The sequence below is a fragment of the Malus domestica genome, chromosome 10, assembly GCF_042453785.1.
Source record: "Malus domestica chromosome 10, GDT2T_hap1".
Lineage (NCBI taxonomy): Eukaryota > Viridiplantae > Streptophyta > Magnoliopsida > Rosales > Rosaceae > Malus > Malus domestica.
The window spans coordinates 20,195,393-20,217,369 of record NC_091670.1 but is presented as its reverse complement, the minus strand read 5'-3'; the positions used below and the strand labels follow the sequence as shown (position 1 = coordinate 20,217,369).

Here is a 21,977-nt window from a genome sequence, read left to right as displayed (position 1 = left end):
TTTTGTTCATTTGTTGGTCTCAAAAATTGTTGATCAGTTCTACTTGCATGTCCTGAATTTTCTACTCCTGATGTACTAATTTCTTCTGCTGGATTACATTATTCTTTCAATTCTAATAAATTATTATAGTCTTTTGATCTTAAAATATGTTCTACTCCTATTTCTAAAATTAATTTTTTCATCATTTCATTTGAAATTCTATGTAGTTCTAAATCATGTCATGTCCTATATTTTTCTAAGTATTCTTCTTCATCTAAATGAACAATATTTTCTATAAGTTTATCTACAATATGAATAAAAAATTTCTCAACTAGATTAATTTATAAAGTATCAAAAGCCATATGTATACTCTCATTTTCAATCTCACTTTCAACCTCTTCTATTTTTTCTAGCTGCTTGTAATTACTAAACCGAATTGTTGCTTGACTTGTCCTAGTTTCATATATTTGTACTTTATCTGGTTGTCTATTTCTTGCTACTTGTAAATTAGGTAATGTCCATTGAGTTCCTTTTAAAAAGCTATTATCTACGGTTTTACTTCTATCATATTTACATGTTTACTACCAAATATTTGAACTAAATTTTGAAATTCTAAATTAAACTTATAATTATATTTATCAGACACTTTTCCAATATACATTAAGCTAATACACAAATTTTTATACTCTCCTTTCATATTGTAATTTTTTGTTCTTATGCTCACTTTAATATATTTACTAAATTCATTAATTGTCATAATATAATTTGGAATACATCCTATGACTGCTAAGTTTGAACTTAAATCTATTTCAGTTGTTGCTATTGCTGCTTGTTGGTGATTATCTCATCTATCATCATATATGTATACTAATGTTTTTGTCTCTACTTATGCTTTGGTTAATCATGCTATTCCAAATAATATTGTTCTTATATGAATCTGACTGAAATGTGATTTTCTCAAATGCATAACTGCTTCCTTACTAATTAAATTAAGTACTTCTTTATCAATACAGCTAGCTTCATGTTGACTGATATTACTTACAATTCTGCTTTTATTTTCAAATAAACCTAATTGATACAAATTATATTTATTTTTTTGTGTTCTCTCAAAACCTCTTCTAATAAATTCTTGTGCTTCTTCTTTATTAGGATAAATATCTTCAACTCAAAGTACTTCTTTTCCCTTTTTCCTAAAGAGTTCCATTTTCTATTATCAAAAGGATTTAGCTTAGGTCTTAAAGTTAAATTTTCTAATTTATCTAGCAAAGATGGTGGAAGTGATGAAGATGAGTTATGTAAAACTTGGTTTATTTCTGCTATTTGTTCTTTAACTTGATCTAATTTTTCAACCAAACTTAAAACTAATTGAATAATTAAATTATTTTGCCTAATAGGAATATTACTACTAGATACTTGTGTTGAAAAATCTATTAAACCTACTAGTTCTTTATCTAACTTACTAATTTCTTTCAAAGTTTGGATATATTTTCTGCTAGTTCTAGAATCGGTCATTAAACTAATAATTTATCTATTTTATTATGCAACTTATCTATTTGTTCACTCAACTCTTTTTGCACTAATTGAATTTTTTGAACTTCTAATTTTAACTGCTCAACTATTTCTAGTGATCTAAATTCTACTTGCTTCAGCTTACTATCTATGAGGTCAACAAGCTTTTTTATCTCTCTTTTGCTAGGAAACTTTTGAATATTTTTATTATTATCTTCTAACTGGTTTAACAAATGATTATACTTATTATTTTATAATTTTATATTTTCTACTTGACTAATAATAAGATCTACAATACTATTGGTTTGTGGATTTTCTTCACTATGCAAAATATGATTATGCTTTCTCAATGGAAAATAACAAACCAAACTATTTTGGTCTAAGGTTATTTTTCTTTTTTGAGGTTCACTAATTTCTAAATTAAGATAATCTATCATAAACTACAATATACCTTTCTCTAAAGTTACAACTAATTGGTTTCTTAGAAACTCTCTTTCTTCTCTTAGGGTCTTTAAAACTTGATATGTTGCTCTTTTTGCTTCTAAAACTTTATGCTGCACTTCTGAGTTATTATATTTACGAATAAATAAGGGAAGTTCAAGATAACCAAGATAAAACTTCTGCTTCTTCAAAGTATTGCTAATTCTTTAGGATATATATGCTAATCTTCTCTTTATGTTATTTATAATTGGATGTATGGGACAATAAATACATGGTGGTTATGCTTGACAAGGTTTACAAGGACAATAATATTTGTTGTTCATACAAAATAAACAAGTGTGATATCAGTTGTGTTAATGACTTCCGTCCACAAGGTACTTTACTATTATAATTATACTATTAAAATGTTAAACTTGGCTCTAATACCAGATTCGTGAAGAAGGCCCGATTAAATAGTCGGATGACCATTATAACAACTACACATGAAACTTGACATGTTTCAACATGACGGCCACTCTCAGTACAAGTATAAGGCCTTAATAGCTGAACTCAGAGGCACCCTGGTTAATGTCCAGTTATTTGTATGGCAAGCATTCAACTATAACAGAGTGCTCGAACAAAGTATGATCGTCAGTTTAGCAGGTTAATAATATAACTACAATAGTGTTTCCCTGTTTTGGACTAGAAGTCTAATTAAACAAATGCACTAAAGAAAGAAAAGAAAGCTTACTTAAGACTTGAAGATTGCTTGAATATGTACACTTGAACTTTCATTGATATATGAATTGTTTACAAAGAAAGTGTTTACAAGGAAGTGTTTACAATGATGCTATGAAGACTACAGGTGCTTGAGAGTATGAAGATGGTGTGAGTATACGGTGAGAGTAGGGTGTTCAGGTGTTGGGATGTTGAGAGGTATTGAAAGGTTGTGAGGTGTGTCTTTACAATGAATGGAACTCCTCTTATATAGACTGAGTGAAAGTGCTCTAAAATAAAAATCTTTACAGATGTATGGTATGGACATCTCTTTGGTACTTGTCATCTTCTACTATTGCTGAAATTATCATCACTGTTTCTGAAACATGGTCTGACTTATTTGTCCTTTTTCTGTTTTGCATGTGAACTTGCTTGTCTTGATAAATACATGTGAGCTTACTACATAGCTGTCTCCTAGAGCCCAATTTTTGTTTTTGCATGTGATATCTCTGAGATCACCTTTTCCTTGTCTTCTTTTCCATGCCCATTTGGGGTATTATTAAAAAAATTTGTCCTTATGATTAAAATGAAAGTTTTTGGGGGGTTTTGGTTAGTTTTCCATTAAAATATTGCCTTTTGTTTCTTTAATTGCCAATGCAATATTTAAATATTTTAATACCTTTTTATTCATTTTCTTTCTTCTCCAATGTAAATATGAATTTTTATTTTATGTTTAAAATTTGGCATATCAGATGGAAAACAAAACTTTAAAAGATGTCAAAATGCCATATAACCCTTCAAATTTAAATTTTGATATAGATAAAATGTTAATCTTTATGTGGGATGTGATGGAAATATGATCTGTTTGTAGTTAAAATGGAGCCAATTGGGGTATGACAGATATGATTTGACTTTTCTTTGGGATGTGCTAGAGAACAATTTTTTCCCTCTTATTATCATCTCATTTCCTCCTATTCTCTCACACTTTCATTTTTGTCTTTTTTCTTTATGCTATCCACACACCTCTTGTTGATTTTTATTTCTTGATCTTTTTTAATTAATCTGATTTGACGGCAAAAAATTATAATGATGTGTGAGAAGTAAAAAGAGATATGTGAATATCACATCCCTATTGGAGAAAGTTTTCATTGTGATCGGAATACAAGTGGTACACCACGTGTTTTTATATAAGTAGTGGGAAATTTATATTTTTAAGTCATTAAATTTTTAACACACATATTCTATCATTTGTATAGTGTCATATAGTGTATTACCCTGTGTTGCAATCACACAGAAAAATATCTACTGCTGCTTAGGTAACTTTTTTTTTTGTTGGAAATTTGAGTAGTTTGAGTAGAAATTTCTTTGTCCCACATTGGCCATTCCCAAAAGATTTTATCACTTTATAAGGTTTTGTTTTTTATAGAAAGTGATTGGAGTAATAGGCCTGGAGACTAAAATTGGGCTCACCCTTGGGGTTGGGATTTGGGGTGTACTAATTAATTGGTAATTAATATATAATTAATATATATTCTAATAATTAAATTAATTAATTATTTTTGGAATTAATTATTTATTTTTAATTTTGAATTTAAATTAATTAATTATTTTTACCAATAGACTCATCTTTTCAGATGAAGTCTGAAGCGTGAGAACGCAGAAACAAAAACACCCTTCTCAGCAGATGTCTCCCAATAGATGCATCCCTTCCTCATACCTGTTGCGAACAGGTATAATCACATTATATATACATCCATCTGCATGACATTTAGAACATAGAAAAAATCATAAATCTTCTCCTGCAATCATAAACATCATTTCTGAGAGAACCACATTAATATTCGTCAGAAGTCAATTTTCCGGTGCTGGAATTTCTAACTTAGATCGTTGAATCCTGGTGAAGCAGACGTCCGTAGAACTACAAGCACTGAGTAGGGGCGAAATTTCTGTTTCAAGGACATTGCGGTACGCAAGCCTCGATCTTTTATTACTCTGCTTAATTAATATTTCATCTTGTTGAGTCTCTGGAATATATTTATTCGTATTTATTATTAGCATATTTATTTTATTACGAATTGTTGACATATATCCAACATTTTTTTCCTATTTCAATTAGTGTGTGACATGGTACAGCCCATGGCATGTGTCACAATAATCTATTGGACAATCCACGACTGTAATCGGTGTTTGCTTTAGCAGAGTTCATAGAACTAAGCAAAATTTTGATGAGAATTTATTCATTTTATTCAAAATTTTCATATAATTTCTCACAATTTATTTGTAAAAAACTTCACCATGCATTATTGAAAACTGATATTGCTTTAGGTTTGATCAGAAGAAACTCAGCAGTAAACTCATCAAAAACCTTCTGCTTCCACAGTTCTTCATCGTTAGCAAGATCCCTCAATTCCTTACACACACAACTCACCAAGGCAATATCCACACCGGGCAACAACCTCAAAATCTTCATTTGAAGCTCCGACGGAAGCTGCATGAACCTCGGCGGAGCCGGCACACAAGCGTTCGCATAAAGATCGATCGCCAACGGCAGCACAATCTCATCCTTCACAGTTTTCCACAGTTCCAAAACTTCTCCTTTAGCGACAAGTCCTTTTGTGTCGTTCAACATTCGGATCATGGGCCCAAACCTCTCCGGGGTTCAAAATTACCCAGTAAGAACCCGACCCGCTTCCAATTAAAGACCCGAAAACGTAGACACAGTTACGCACCTTCTGAAATCTTATTAGGATGCCATCTATTCCAATTAAAGACCCGAAAACGTAGGCACAGTTACTCCGATTTTTCAGAATTTCGGGCATAGTGTAGGTAAACGACAACGTGAAAGGTGTCGTTGGCCACTTGTCTAAGAGATGAAAGCGATTGACTTGGGCACCCGAAAATGAATCGAATTGGATGAAACCGAACTCTAGAAACACTGCATGCACTGCAGTCACCAATAACTTGTGAAAGCTACGGTCTTCTAACAGCACCTCCCTCAATACCTTCCTCAAGAAAAAGAGTATTGAGTAGTCCTTCTTGTTCCCCACAAGCCTACCAGATCCACCATGGATATCCATAATTTTTCTTTGGGTGATAAAAAAAAAAAAAAAGGACGAGAAAGAAATGGAACAATTAGAAAAAATATTGAGTGATTTTATTTACTCTTCAAACCATATATATAGTCTCAAGAGTTCATGTGCGGGCTGGTCGAATTTATGACATTCGTGACAATTGTGAACAATTGGTTGGTGTGTGATAATGATATATGACGACTGAGAAAGATTGATAGGTGTGTCGGACGCGGTAGGATCCACTTGACATGAGACAAATGTAAACAATTTGTTGGTGTGATGTGGTATTACTTAACATGTTATGCAATTTGACGACTGTAAGTTGCTGATTGGTTCGTCGCTTTGTAGAAATAGAATGAAATCCACCATGTTCACACATTAATAAAATACATACGTGTATAATATTTCCGCTTTTGTAATGGTGTGTTTACCAATCCGGGTTGGGATGAAATTAGGGCCGGCTCAGGCCCAGTGCAGGTAGGGCAACTGTCCAAGGCCCAAAAAAATTAGGGGCACCAAAATTATTAGGATGATATATTTATATATATTTTTATGAGAGTATAAATTTATAAAATTTGGTTCAAAGACACAGAAATTTAACTAGAAGTGATGGTTTGTCATTTGAAAATAATAATGAGGTCTTGGGTTCAAAACATCATGTGTTCTTATTTGCTTTCCATTTTTTACAAATTTCTTTTTATAAGAGTATAAGTTTATAAAATTTGGTTAAAGGATCAAGAAGTTTAATTAGAAACAATGATTTTTGTTGTTTAAAATTAACAAGAGGTCCTAAGTTCGAAATGCTAAGTGCATGTTTATTTTTTTCAATTTTTAAAAATTTTTGTTTGGCTGTTAATTTATTTTTAGTTACTATCTAGTAGCTATGTGGGTTGTTATTTTTAAATATTCGTTTTAATTAAAGTCCAATCTTCAACAAAGAATAATACGTAGACTAAATTTGCAAATTATATGATGTGTCATCAAAATGTTTAATTTAGTGCCCATTCATTAATAATGCATATCAATTAAAAACTCGAAAACATCATTATTTTTTAGTCCCATATTGATAAGGTTAGTAAATAAGAAAAAAACATCTCACGATTTATTCAAAAACACATTCAAAGTTCAGATAGAAAACAAAACTCATCATCTATCTACTTGTAAGCCCGAAGTCTTTTTGTTTCCCTCTCTCAATACAAAATAAATTAGTCTTTTTATGTTTCTAAATTATTGAGTTTGAAGTGTTTTTCTAAGTATAATTTTTTAGATGTCTTATGTGTGAAAATAAATAATTTTCTTACATGAAGTTAGGGCACTTTTTTTTATGTCGCCCTGGGCCTCAAAAATCTCTGGACCGGCCCTGGATGAAATGAAAGGGAATCACTCCCCATTTAAAAAGATTCCAGTGTTTACTCATCATTTTGAGAATAAAAAACAAGGTGGGATCCAGTAAAAAATAGGAATTCAATTCCATAATTTGGAGGAATTAGAGTACTGAGATGGAGGTGTAATCCCACTATGGGTGAAAGCCTCAATCCAGAGTCATTATTTTAATGGATTTATAAATCCATGGATTTTTATGGAGTTTAACTAATTTGTAGAGATTCTATGTAAAATTTTGATTCAATTCCTTCGAAATCTCATAGGGAGATGTGAGATTTGTGGATACTTAAAATAAACTACAAAATCTCTCCAATTCCCTCTAATTCCTCAACTTTTCCAAATTCTTTAAATTCTAATTCTAATTCTAATTGAATACACTTGTAATGTTATAAACTTCTTTAAAATTCTAATTGAATACACTTGGATTTCTAAAGATTTTAATAAACTATCTTAAAATCCTGATTGAATACATATTGAATTTCAAAGAATCACTTAAAATCTTGATTAAATACTTCTAGATTCATTAAAAGAATTAAAATCCCTCAAAATCTCAATTGAATACATCCCCTAAAACTTGAAGATGTAAAATATAAGGGCTTATTTGGTATCCTACTTAAGTTCAACTTTTTAAACTGAAAAATAATTTTTGAGTTTTAGGCGTTGAATTCTTGTTTGGTATGACTTTTTTAAAAATTGGATTCAAAACTAACTTAAAAATATAGGCTATTTCTTAAAAACAAATAAAAGTGAGGTTTTAGAGTTTCTTTCTGCTTTCTCCTCAACATCTTTTTTTTTGCTCTCTCTTTAGCCCTTTCTTTTTTCTCTCCTAACCCTCTATTTCCTCTCTTCCCACGCCACACCCTGTATTCTCTCTCTCTCCTCAGCCTTTGTCCCATCACCCTCTCTTTCTTCTCACTCCTCACCTTCTCACCGTAATTGTTTGCTCTCTCCCCACCTCCTTGCCCTCTCCATGTCTTTCTCTCTCCTCGCCAACTATTTCCTCTCTCCTCTTTCCCAATTGTCTCTCTCCTCCAATTTCTGCTCAAGGTAGTTTGAATTCAAACCAAAAAAATTATTTTTAAAAACTCAACCAAACAGATTTTTGAAAATTTGAGATTTAAAAGACAATAATTGGGTAAATTACATAGTAGCCCCTCAGGTTTGAAGTCTATTACAACCCTATACAATATCTTTAAAACATTTCACTTTCATACCTCAAGTACTATTTTATTTCAAAATAATACATCTGTTACATTTTCCATCCATTGATCCGTTAAGTGCTGACGTGGCTGCCAAATGTGTGCCACGTGGCAAAAATAATAATTTTTTTTTTTGAAAAATCTGAATCTTCTTTAAAAAAAAAAAAAACCAAAACTTAGAAAATGCAGAACCACCCCCGCAACCTCTCCCTACCCTTCTTCTCCCTCCCAACCACCTCCCTCTCCTCCACTCTCTTCACCTCCCCTCCCATCTAAAAACCCACCCCACCCCCACCTTCCCCGAGCCCTTTCTCCTTTTCACCCCCACCCCCTTTCTCCCTTCTCTCATCTGTAACCTCACCCACAACATTCCAAGATATTCAAATCATGAAATTAAACAACAATTTTCTCAATTCATACACAGAAATCCAAGAGTTTGACCTTAGGGACAGCAACCACCATTCTTTGAAGCTCTGGAGTGAGGACGACAGAGACTACGACAAACATCGCAGTCGTGATGCCGATGAAAAGCGATCGTCAAAGGACTTCGATTACCACCACCACCACCACCACCACCGATTGGACCGTAATTCCAAGCGCGAGATCTCTTGCGAGCCCTGCGACCACAAATCACGCCGCGAACAGTCAAGCGAGCCGAGTAACAACGGTCGGGATGTCTCACGCGACCACTGTGAACTGTCCTACAAGCCGAAGGAAGAGAGGGAAGGGAGCAGAGAGAGGTCCAGGCATCGAGAAGCGAAGCGCGAGAGGTCAAAGGAGCGAGAAGAATCGAAGTTTAGACGGGATTGGGGTTTTTTTTTCTCTAGGTTGCAGGTACGGGGGTCGGGGGAAGAGGATGAAGATAGGGGAGATGAGAGGGGGGCGGAGGGGGCGACGGGAAGGGCCTCTGAGAGGTGGGTCGTCTGGGAAAGGGGGTGTGTAAGTTTCTAGGTTTTTGTGTGTGGGTGTGGGGGGAGGGGAAGGGGGTTTAGCTTTTGCTTTGTTTTTTTTAAGAAGATTCAGATTTTTCAAGAAAAAAAAATAAAAAATTATTATTTTTGCCATGTGGCATACATTTGGCAGCCAAGTGGCACACATTTGGAAGCCACGTTAGCACTTAACAGATCAATGGATGGAAAATGTAACGGATGTATTATTTTGAAATAAAATAGTACTTGAGGTATGAAAGTAAAATGTTATATGGGTTGTAATAGACCTCAAACCTGAGGGCTACTATGTAATTTACCCAAAATAATTTTGAAGTAATGTTATTTGAAAATTATTTTTAGGAACAATCAAAGTTTTTTGGTAGGATGTGCCTAATTTACTCTTTGACTTTTCTTTGGGATGTGCCCCATTTTCTTTTACTAGCAACAAGAAAAGAACAATGAGTAGTGCACTAATTTTTTTTTTCAAAAGTCAGGATGGGCTGGTACCCCTTCATCCCGCAGTTGCTGGGCTAACACATTTTTTTTTATTTGGTCATTTAGTGTCTGACGTGGTACAGCCCATGGAATGTGTCACAATAATCTATTGAACAATCCACAACTGTAATTGATGTTTGATTTAGCAGAATTCACAGAACTTGGCATAATTTTGATACGAATTTATTCCTTTTATTCAAAATTTTCATATAATTTCTCACAATTTATTTGTAAAACATTTCACCATTATCCAAAACTGATAATGCTTGAGGTTTGATCAAGAAGAAACTCAACAGTAAACTCATCAAAAACCTTCTGCTTCCACAGTTCGTCATCGTTAGCAAGATCCCTCAATTCCTTACACACACAACCCACCATGGCAATATCCACACCGGGCAACAACCTCAAAATCTTCATTTGAATCTCCGACGGAAGCTGCATGAAGCTCGGCGGAGCTGGCAAACCAGCATTCGCACAAAGATCGATCGCCAACGGCAGCACAATCTCGTCCTTCACAATTTTCCACAGTTCCAAAACTTCTTCTTTAGCGACAAGTCCTTTTGTGTCGTTCAGCATTCGGATCATGGGCCCAAACCTCTCGGGGTTCAATTGTACCCAGTAAGAACCCGACCCGCTTCCAATTAAAGACCCGAAAACGTAGACAGAGTTGCACACCTTCTGAAATCTTATTAGGACGCCGTCTATTCCAATTAAAGACCCGAAAACGTAAACACAATTATTTCGATTTTTTAGAATTTCGGGCATAGTGTAGGTAAACGACAACGTGAAAGGTGTCGTTGGCCACTCGTCTGAGAGATGAAAGCGATCGACTTGGGCACCCGAAAATGAGTCGAATTGGACGAAACCGAACTCTAGAAACACTGCATGCACTGCAATCACCAACAACTTGTGAAAGCTACGGTCTTCTAACAACAGCTCCCTCAACACCTTCATCAAGAAAAAGAGTATTGAGTACTTCTTGTTGTTCCCCACAAGCCCACTAGATCCATCATGGATTTCCATAGTTTTTCTTTTGGGTGATAAAAAGGAGAAATTTTGAGAAAGAAATGTAACAATTAGAAGAAATATTGAGTGATTTTATTTAACTCTTCAAACCATATATAGTAGTCTCAAGAGTTCATGTGTGGGTTGGTGGTATTTATGACATTCATGACAACTATGAACAGTTGGCTGGTGTGGGATAAGGATATATGACGATTGTGAATGATTGATAGGTGTGCATGATGTGGTAGGATCCACCTGACATGAGTCGATTATAAATAATTTGGTGGTGTGATGTGGTATACTTAATATGATATTCAATTTGACGACTGTAAATTGTTGATTGGTGCGTGACTTGGTAAAAATATAATGAAATCCACAATGTTCACAAGTTAATAAATAAAATACATACCGTATATAATATTTTCGCTCTTCTAATGACGTGTTTACTAGGTTAGGGTTGGGATGAAATGAAAGGGAAGCACTATGCATTTAAAAGGATTCTAGTGTTTACTCATCATTTTGGCAATAAAAATATGGTGAGATCCAGTAAAAAAATTCATATTCATAGAATTTGGAGGAATTGGATTACTGAGATGGAGGTGATAATCCCACGATTTTTTAGCCAAAATAGTTCATGAGATTTGCATAACTCCTCATTTTGGTCCCTGAGATTGTCCATAATCAATCATTTTGGTCATTCCATAAAAAATCTCAATTAAATAAGAATAAAATGATAAAAGTACCCTCAATTTTTTTGTCAAATCATTTTGGCCTATTGTTTTAAATTGAGGGTATTTTTGTCATTTTGATCCTTATTTAACATAATTTTTCACGGAACGACTAAAATGATTGATGGTGGACAATCTCAGGGATCATTTCTATTGATTTCAAATCTCAGGGACCAAAATGAGGACTTATGCAAACCTCAAGGACCATTTTGGCTAAAAAGCCTAATCCCACTATGGGTGAAGGCCTCAATCCATAATCATTCTTTTCTACCCAATGTACCTTTAAAGGTCTTTATCACCTAGCCCCACCATGTGTTTCTCTTTTTTTTCGACTCCCACTTCAGCATCCAGCCTTTCCATCTGCACATGCACCCTGTCAGAGTAAAGCACTTGCACCGTTTTATGACTCTGAGGTTCTGACAAACCATCCAAATCGGCCAGTTACGTAGCCGCGCTTATGTGAATTTCCAAATTTATCGATCCATTGCCCTAAAATCTAACTTACATCGACGAAGGAGTAAGTAAAAGAGAGAGACAGATGAAGGATGAGAGGAAGTAATGGGAAAAAAACAAAGGAAGGAGGAGAGAAATGGTTTTTCTATCTAATTTTATGGAATGATCTTTCGACTGAGGAATAGGTGACAAAGAGAGGTAGGAAGAAAGGAAAAAAGGGAAAACAACAGAGAAGATATGGTTGATGATGGAAGACGATGCAGCATTAGACCCAATTTTATGGAATGATCCTCCTCACCATCTCATCTTCTTCATTGTTTTCTCCCTCTTCTCTTCCTCACTCCCCTTCACGCTCTTCAATTTTAAACGCTCACTGCAATTCATAGAAGAATTCTCCATCAACCCTTGTTTGCAGATAGCTCATGATGGAAGACAATGCAGCATTCAACCTAAATTCGTTTCAGTAATTTGATCACAATGTTCTTCCCAATGCTCATGCAGGCAACCTAGTTTTGTGCTGAGATCATCAATCTCCATCATGCCTTCTTTGAATTTCCTTCTACTCCAGTTCAATAGTCTGCTCTGCACACATCAAGTTTCCTCTGCCAATTCCTAAGGGCGCTACCCCCGTAGTGGATTCGCCAACATTTTTCAATTATCTCACGACAACCTTCTTCCTCCAGCCAAAAGATTCAAATCGAAAGATCTTCTTTCCTCGCAGAGGTGCTGGATCAAAATTGATAACTATCGAGCAATGATCAGATGCTCAAATTGTTTCATGAAACACAATGGTGTTTGGCCACCTCTCTTGCCAGCTCTCATTCATAAGCCCTATGTTTAAGCATTCCTGAATGAGGCTATTATTTCTCGTCCCACGCTAGGTAAACTTCGGTCCATTAAATATGAGATCAAAGAGTTTCATTCACGACGTGAACTCCTGAAGATATCTAGGGTAAGAATGAGGAATTTCATGTCCTCCAGACTTCTCATGATCCCATGAGAAATCATTAAAGATCCTCATTCCCTGCAGAACCATGGGTCATTCGAAGGCCCTAAGACATGCAAAAGACAATCCCAGAACCCTCGTTTCTCCGTTCTGTAAAGGTTGCCATAAACCCAAGTGGCATGGCCCCATGAGTTGTTGCACCCATCCCTAATTCTTGTATGAATAATATTTTTTGAAGAGAACAATACTTGGACTTCAATTGGGTCGTTCCACCACAAACATAAACCACCTGCTACCCTAATAGGAAGGACTTCACATCCAAGATTAAACCCAATTCTTTTTCTAACACCAATTAATCTGTGGTTTTTCATTCTTGTTTCTAATAAAAAAAACCACAGAGGTTTTTTACTTCCTAAAGAGCCCATGGAAACCTCGTGTTTAACCCTAGACCCCGACAATTCCAAAAAAGGTAGCTCATGGCAATTTTGCGGCTGTTTCAGGCCAACCGCCACCACCCCGGGACTTCTCCCCCGCTATTTGCGCCATTAGTGTCTTAGTTTCGACTTTTGAGATAATCTCAAGGTAATCCCAAATATTTTCCTCTTCAGTTACTGAGACTTCGTGCAGATCCTCCTCAGCAAAATTAGCCTTTTCCTTGCAAACCAGAGTTATTTCAATAACATCTCAATAAACCTTTTTTTTTCCCTCATCTAGTTTCAGAACTACTCTGCCCTTTCTTTACTTTCTTAGATGGTGATTAAGAGCCAAAAGCCACCTTGTCCCCAAATTTCTTCTTTAAACCCAGGTCTTCAAAGAGGTTCATTTATGGTTGGTTTGAGGTGGAGGCTCTGCCATGTAGGTTGGTCGTTGTGATTGTAAGGGCTGAAAGTCCATGGCGTTGCCCCCTTAACCTATGGGCATCTTATCCATCACGGTTGGGCCGCAAGGTTCTCACAGGTCGACCCAGGCTAGTATTTTCCTCAATTTCTTGGATAATTACTCCACTTCTATGAGCTTTAGGAAGTGGCCCAAGAAACTCCAAGTGGCCTTAAGCTGGTTAACATCAATAAAGCTCGGCCCAAAGGATCTAGGCCCATCAATATTGACATGGAACACACCATTCTGCTCATCCCTACTTTTGCTGCCAAAAAAAAAAAATGTAGGTTCAAACATCCTAGTGCAAAGTGTCACCCCGCTTCCCCCAACATCTGTGTCAAGCTTTCTAAACTCACTCCTGCATCTCTCACGCTCATTTACACGCGTTTGTGTTGTGATTTCCATGGGTTTAACCCTTCAGTGGTCCCTTATCGCGCCGGCTTGCTTGCACTCCCCAAATAAGGCCATCAGTGGTGGACGGTTATCCTCCACGATTTCCTTGGGTTTCTTCGCCTTAGTCTACTCCCCATAGTCAGCAGAACCCCCTCGATTCTGTGTAAATTAACACTCATTATTGACATGCCCAATCTACCCACATTTGTAACAAAAGTCCTGGAGTCTTTCATATCGAAACTCAATCAATGACTATGCATCCCCATATCTCTATAACCAGCACCGAGTAACCATGGGATTTATGGTGTCTACCAAAATCCTAGCTTTGAAGAGCCCTCTAGCGTGCACCAGACTTTCCACCTCCAAAATCTCTCATACCTCCGTAGCTAGCCTTCTAGCACTTGTCTCCATGTTTAGGTTCAGATGGATACCTTTCATTTAAACCTAAAATGGAACAAGGTGTAGCTTTATTTCCTCTAGTGAAAGATCCAACGACCACTTCTTGACCAAAAAATACTTGTTTATGATCGTCCATGAGACTTGATCTACAATCCGGTCAACCGTACCTTCATCATTCACAATGATGATGAACCTGTTATCTTGGACCCAATTGATGTTGATCTCCCCATACTCCTTCCAGGCCCTTCTTCAAAATGTTCCTTATTCCCCACTTGTTTAGGTGTTTCAAATTCAGAGTCTCCCTCACTAGTTTAACACCTTATTCCATGTTGGACAGTTCCAAAGATTCTTCTAGTTAGACCACCAAATCTTCGACCTCCACCTAGGCCATTACATAAATCTCTGGTTTGGTTGAGACGTAGAGAATGGTCCTATTGGCACTTCCAAATTCGTCATCCCTTTTCCTTTCTCCAGATGGCTAAAGCACTTAAACTCGTATATCACCCAAATCCAAAAACAAAAACAAAAAACAAAAAAACTGATGCAAAAACCGCCAAGTTTCCAGATACAGCATGTGCATGATGTATTTGATTTAATTTATGTTTTCAGTATAGATTCTTTTTTTGATCCGTATAAACCTCCATAAATGTATAGCTGCTGGTAGGTGTATATTCCTCCTAGTGAGCCTTCATTTCAAGTGGGTAAGGGTTGCGCTTTGCCTTAACTCCCCATAAATGCAATAGGATCCCCATAAATCCAACAGGATCCAAGCGATCCTGTGGCTGTGGGTGGTTTTTTGAAAGAGTATTAATCAATTAAAGTGAGGCAGATTGGATGTGTGGGAAGCGAAGTAGGTGGGAGAGAGATGAGGGAATTAATGAAAACGCTTTAACTCGCACAAACGGAGAGGAAGATCTCACAACGAAGAGAAAAGGTGTTAAGTTACATCCTACTTTTTTCTTTCCCTTTTTCCTAGGCCTTTTTTAATCTCTTGGTAAGTCCCTTTTTGGGCTTAAATTATTGTATTCGTACTAACATTTTTACCTCATAGTGCCAATCCGGATCCTCTTTGTGAGGATCTTGGGGATCCGTGAATTGTGTCCGTTCATCGTATATCGTGCCGTCAGTTTTCATTAGGTGCTGTTTGTGTTCAATTTTAAATAAAAAATTTTAAAATTATTTTTTACCGCTCAATGTACGATAAACAGACACGATTCACGGATCCCCGAGATCCTTACAAAGAGGATCCGGTTCTTCATAGTAGATATATTTGTAGTGTGGATGTATATTTGTATTATGAATGTATATGTACATTTGAATTGTGTTTGTTTTTCCGTTTGCTTGGTGTTAAGGACATTTACATTTTGTTTTGGTATTGAAAAAAATATGTTTTGTTTGCAACTTTATATAACCATTTTAGAAGTCATATTTGAATGCAAGGATTTAAAAAAAACATAAAAATAAAAAATAAAAAAATGAAAACAAGTAAACTTTAAATACCATTTTGATTTGGTATTAAGATGATTTAGTATTCAGAACTGTAAACCGGCATCAACCAAACTGGAATTAGTGTGAACCGAACCGTACAGTTTTAGTAATAAATTTAAGTAGAACCGCACTGAACCAGACCATCGATATTTCCTAGTTTCGGTTTCGATTTAAGGGTGAAACTACACCGTACACACCCCTACAAGTAAAACACAATTTAGGAAAACCTAACCTTCAAAATATGCATGTATAAGTCGTAAATAATTGGAAGAACTAAGTAGAATTGTTAAGGTGACGATGAAACCCTAGTGCTTTTACAATTTCATTTAAAAAATTGTTCTCTTATTTTATTTTACATTTATTGAATCTTTTAATTGTTTTTAATTTTAACTTCGCTTTTATTATTTTAGGTCATAAAATCAACCTTTTACAAAACTTTGTTTTAAATAGTTAATTAAGAATTGCTTTTAAATATTCTATCCCTTAGGAGAACGATCTTGAATGAGTATTTTTACTACAGCTACCTTGTTCTCTAGTAAGTGTTTTTAAGTGTTTTCATCTTTACTTTTGCTAGTGGTAAAATCGTATGTCTCATTCTATTAAAGAGGCAGTACAAATAGATTGTAAGAATAACATTTTTGTTTACCAACTTGTTCAAAATATCCTCCAACGTCCAAATATACCATAAGATCTCTAGATATTTCACTTCCGATCATACTTCCAGCCGTGCAGACGACATCATAACCATCATTCTCACTGCTCTTCAACGCGGTGTCATCGACTTAGTCCTCTCCATTGCTCCTTACCCAATTGACGAGTCAATTTTTTCCCGTTGCCCATAGAGGTATTCACAAACCCAAATCTCGAGTCTCTCAAGTTAAAACAGAGATGTAGTGAATTTCCCGCCCGTCCCTTCCATTCCTGCCTTGAAAATTAAAGGTTGCAAGTGGATATTTCTTTCCTATGCATCCCATCCCACACCCATTTTAACAATTGTTGCCCCAAACTTGAGGAATTAGTATTAAAAGGGAGATCGATGACATGCACACATGAGGTAATGATGAATGCATCTTCAAAATCAATTCTGCAATGATGAATACTCCTCTAATAATCTTTACACCTATCTTGACTTCGACGAGTTAAATGATTCCCTTTACATATTTGATATCGAGGCTCTAAACTTGAAGAACCTCATCACTGAAGATGACATCTTAGCTACTTAACCAATTATCTGAACTCAATCATCAAAGCCAAGCTTCAAGTCGAGTTTCCAGATTTGGAATACTCCAAGTGAAGTATGTGGAGCCTAAAATAATCCCAAAAATCGTAGAGGCAATACGTGGACTTTTGATCAAGAAAGACAATATTGCCTTCATTAAATGGGGAGGCTTCTCAGATACTCCCATGAGCAGCTCAGTACCTTTGAAGGTCCAAGTAGCTAAATACAATTGCCCATAGCTCACCTGCCCATGGCAAGGAACATTCAAAGCATTAAAGATAAGGATTAGTTACCCAAATCCCATCTTTTACACATTCTCAATTGAAGACTAACTCCATTCAAGTAAGTAATCCCTATTTAAATCAATTAAGGATATTTACCCTATTATCTCAAGATATTATTTCCTATTTAATATCTTGAGAATATTCTCCCCCTAAACCTTGGTCAATAGGATGTTGTATGTGTAGAGTAAAACCCGAACACCATGGCCGACCACTCCCCTATATATACCTCAATCTTTACCCATTTTTGGTAAGCTTTAGCTACCCCTAAAAAGCCCTAAACACTTAATCTTTTTAGAGAAACTAACTTAAGCATTGGAGATCCATTGGCCTAACCCATCCCCTCCCCCACCACGTCGTGGGCGCCTGAAGCTTAGGTCTTTGATCATAGGTGCTGATTGTTTTGCAGGTGTATTTTCGTCAAAGCCAGAGATGGTCGAAATTTGCACCAACAAATTGGTGCTTTCATTGAGAGCTAATTCAAATTGGTGCTGTCACGTTGAATTTCTCACATGTCGTATCAACTAGTTTTTCCGAGCAAAGTTTTTTGATCAATTCTTGGAGAAATGATACAATGGACGAAAATTCAGAAGCCATGATAAATGAAACCCTTTACGTACAAGGATTTAGACCGGAGAGTGGAGACGAGGATGTGGCCCCACGATGACGGTCCTCGAGGCTCAACGTAACAGCAGGAAGAGCCTTACCATCATGGAACCGCACCACCACTGTTGTTGCATCCCAGCAGCCATGGCAGGGCTACCAGGCCACAACCCAAGTAACAGCGCCGCATCCCTTACAGCAGCAGCTCAAGCCGTCAACTAGGCAGCCCAGGCTGCAGTAGCCCAAGACCAGACCCAGATCATTGTAGAGGCAGCTCGAGCCCACTTGGCTGCTAGCCAAACCCAAGCCTACGAGGAGCAAGCCGCGACCCAATGTCAGCCAACCCACGCATGACCCCAGCGCGTCTCCAAGCACACTCATACCATCAAGGTGGGTTGGCTCGGCCAATAACCTACTTCTACGACCCAACCCACAACCTAAAGAGGTCCAAGGCCAATTCAGGTGATCCAGATTTCGACTGCCGAATCGACGATCGACGTGGGGATATTTTCATCCCATTTTTTCTGTAAGAATACCGACTTCAAGTCTGAGTTTCGTACCTGCAGTTCATTACACTTTCACCACACATAGAGATGCCCATCATTTAGACTTTTCTACTCCAAATGGTGAACATCACCTGCCCCAGTAGGTCGCCAACCTAACTAGTGCCCCAAGGCAGCAAACAACCTTGGTGAATCAACTCTTTAAGCACATTGAGAGGTAGTGCACCCAGACGAGGTTTCTTGAAACAGGATATAGACAGATGATCGTGACTTTTTACAGTGATGTCTCAGCAAGCAACCGCTCAGTCGACCCCAAATCGTGTGTTCGGGAAGTGTACACTTTCGGCTTGGCCCTTGGGAAAACATCTTTTCCTGCCTTGATGCATAGATAATCGTTCATTCCCGACTTGGCCCATGAGTTAGTGTGCATTCAAGGTTAGGTCCATAATCCGACGAGCACTCTGGACATTCCAGGCAAAACGTCAACATGAGGCTAGGCCCATAAAGATATCATTCTGCGTGGTATCGGAGTAGGCAACTGTACATCAGACTGAGGAGAGCACGAGTACAGTCTTACTCGAGTTCAATTGGTAGCCCTTGGTAAGCATGACAACAAGTAGCGTACTCACCATTAAAAAACGAACCATGTGCACTGTAGCCGCTGCACAGATGAGCATGACATGTAAAAGGGCAACATAGGCTAGTAGGTTAACACCAGAGGCAGCCAAAGGCTCTATTGCCCTAGTAGAGGCAAATCCAAGAGGAAGTACAAAGGCTCGTAGTAAAGCAGTTAAGCGAACTCTAGCGCATTGAAACCATCGACAAAGCTCAACCCTGTCAGACGCACAACCAAAAAAGATCTAAGTTATCTAGATATGAAGTCCTTAATTACTTTGAAAGAGATACAAGGTTTGACTAGACGAGTAGCAGCATTCAACCGTTTACTCTCGTGATCTACCAACTGATACAAACTTTTTTTCAAGATGATCATGAAGCCGCGACGAGACAAATAGAACAACAAAATAAGAGAAAATAATCAAAGACTGGAAAAAGTACCTAACATGACTTCTTCTACCATCCAACCTAGAAGCAGCGGATGACCTATACATCTATCTGGAAGTATCTGAAGCAACAATGAGCTCTATCCTCATATGAGAATAGTTAGGGGCTTGACTACCTGTATTCTATGGTGTAAGAGCTCTCATTGAAAGCTCTCCTATATGAAGAATAAGATACTAAAAAATCAAAACTTTGATTTTGGCGCTAGTTGTTGCAACTCGGAAGCTCAGCCCATACCTTCAGACGCATACAGTCATCGTCATGACACAGCAATCCACACGATCTAGACACGCAATGATAAAGGTGCAGACTTTAGTGGACATTTCGACGAACACAGCAACTTAGCTCGAAGGCATGCTGGGGGTAGACAAGCATTAGAATGACCCACCAGCTTAACCTCAAGGAGTTTCCTCTAACTGTCAGGGACCAGATGCATGCATTGTCCTTATTACTTAGACGGCTCCATACATGGAGTACTCAGCGCCAACAGCATCAGCCCAAGAATGACCCAATACCGGCAGTTGAGTACCGCCTCATTCCGCTAGTAACACGACACTAGCTGGCCTCAGCTCCGCAGCTCCCAACTACGCCTATCATGTATAACGACTCCTAGCCATGTAAAGCTTATCCCACGGCTCCCCACTGTGCCGACCTATACTCAGTGGCTTCTTACCGCGCTGATCAGGCTAGCGTCATTCCTAACTTTAAAGCATCTAATGACATAGCAGAATATTAGGCTTTACCGGTAGCCTTTAGCTAGAGAAAAACTTGGAGAAGAAGAAGCTCGCAATCTATTCAAATTCACAATTAATCACCAATCAAGCCTTTGGGCTCACATGGTAAAACATCCAAGGATGGTGCAACACTTAGATCAAGATTGGGAGTAGTTCACAACGCTTCCCACTCGTACCCTTACACGGGTTCTATAAGCAGTTTAAAATCTCAAGCAAATCATTGAACAAGACCTCATAGGCTGAGGATTATTTCAGTTGTCTAACTTTCCTCAGCTGCACTCACAACAACGACTTCTATGCTCTCCAAAGTGATAGGGTAAATTAATTCCTCGACACCCATTTAGGTCTGCTCTCTAACATGAGAGGGTAAACCAATCCCCCGACACCCATCTGGGTATGCTTTTTCATGCTCTCTAGTGCGAAAGAGTAAACCAATCCTCCGACACCCATCTAGATATACTCTCTAGTGCGAAAAGGTAAACTAATTCCCTGACAACTATTTGGGTCTTCTCTCTAACGCGATAGGGTAAATTAATTTCTTGACGCCCATCCGGGTCCGCTTTCCCATAAGGAAGGGTAAACTGCTCTGGAATATCTAGACGTGGATAGGTTGTTCGACTGCTCAATTACCCTGACAGTTTTCGACTATCTGCTTTGGGACATTCCCAGAATTGGCCACAATAATTTTTTCCTAAAGGCCTTAGCCAAATGAAGGATTTAATTCTGGTAAACATAGGTCTCTAATCGGAAAAGACGTTAAGTGCAGGATCCCTACCCATGAAAGATTCGCGTGACTAGATGGTCCACCCACTATGTGTAATCTTCATGAATGTAACTCGGCTCTAAAGTGTTGCATTACTAGTCAAGCGACCTGTAGAATTAGTTACAATTACTACCCAAGAGATCTGTATTGAGATGCACGTAACGTAGAAGATCAAGGGACCAACACCTCATAAGGATATGGCAATTTCGCATACAACTTAAAGTTAAAACGCCTTCGAGTGCCAAGGCTAGCTCCTAAAGTGGTCACGCGGGTTGTCTGATTCTGTAAGTAAGACGCTCGGTTGATGACCTAACGGCTAACAGCCCTAGGCAATCTGTAAGTTGAGGCTTACATCTACTATGACTACATGGACTCGTCTGTTTATTTAACAGCAGCACTTTCGGTCGACGGTCTATGGTTTAAGTTTTGTAAGACCCAAAACTGAAATATACAACTATATTGGTCATGCGAACTCGTTTGCTTTCTACGAAAGCCACATTTCCGACCAATGACTCTATAAGTTAAAAATTTAGCAACATGCCCTGTGAGGGCCAAGGCTCATGAAATTGTCAAAGGCGAAGTTCATGACTATAGTAGCTACGCTGACTTGTCTGCTTTCTATGAAAGTCGCAAGTCCGACAGACGGTCTATAAGTTAGAATTTTTGCATATTTCTTTGTGTAGGTAAAGCTTCTACGACAAAGTTTTGCAAGTCGCCTCAAGTAGGTAGGCTTCCGAAGCCAAAACTAAAACATAAGTGATGACATGGGATCGACTGCTTCATCGAAACAACTTACCCAGCCGCCCGTCCTATGGTAGAGTTTTG

The 21,977-nt window shown here is 37.5% G+C and overlaps 3 protein-coding genes across 3 annotated transcripts; 1 reads left to right on the top strand and 2 right to left on the bottom strand.

Moving 5' to 3' along the window:
• Positions 1-4,915: 4,915 nt before the first annotated feature.
• LOC114827398 (putative F-box protein At1g23770) lies at positions 4,916-5,702 on the bottom strand. The gene is made up of 2 exons (XM_029109184.1): positions 5,295-5,702; positions 4,916-5,188 (listed from the first exon to the last, which is right to left on the bottom strand). Exons 1-2 carry the CDS (start codon positions 5,700-5,702, stop codon positions 4,916-4,918), a joined length of 681 nt encoding a protein of 226 aa, XP_028965017.1.
• Positions 5,703-8,665: 2,963 nt separating this feature from the next.
• LOC139188599 (splicing factor U2af large subunit A-like) lies at positions 8,666-9,229 on the top strand. The gene has a single exon (XM_070806212.1). It carries the CDS (start codon positions 8,666-8,668, stop codon positions 9,227-9,229), a length of 564 nt encoding a protein of 187 aa, XP_070662313.1.
• A 643-nt stretch (positions 9,230-9,872) lies between these two features.
• Positions 9,873-10,830, bottom strand: LOC114827600 (putative F-box protein At1g23770). The gene has a single exon (XM_029109692.2). The coding sequence runs from the start codon at positions 10,723-10,725 to the stop codon at positions 9,949-9,951; it is 777 nt and encodes a 258-aa protein (XP_028965525.1). The 5' UTR covers positions 10,726-10,830; the 3' UTR covers positions 9,873-9,948.
• Positions 10,831-21,977: the final 11,147 nt, after the last annotated feature.

Excerpts from the sequence above, each read along its gene's own strand:
- LOC139188599 (XM_070806212.1), top strand. The coding sequence starts at position 8,666 with ATGAAATTAAACAACAATTTTCTCAATTCATACACAGAAATCCAAGAG.
- LOC114827398 (XM_029109184.1), bottom strand. The coding sequence starts at position 5,702 with ATGGATATCCATGGTGGATCTGGTAGGCTTGTGGGGAACAAGAAGGAC. Across the intron at positions 5,189-5,294 it reads GCGGGTCGGGTTCTTACTGG|GATGAGATTGTGCTGCCGTT; the intron begins GTAATTTTGAAC and ends AAAACTGTGAAG.
- LOC114827600 (XM_029109692.2), bottom strand. The coding sequence starts at position 10,725 with ATGGAAATCCATGATGGATCTAGTGGGCTTGTGGGGAACAACAAGAAG.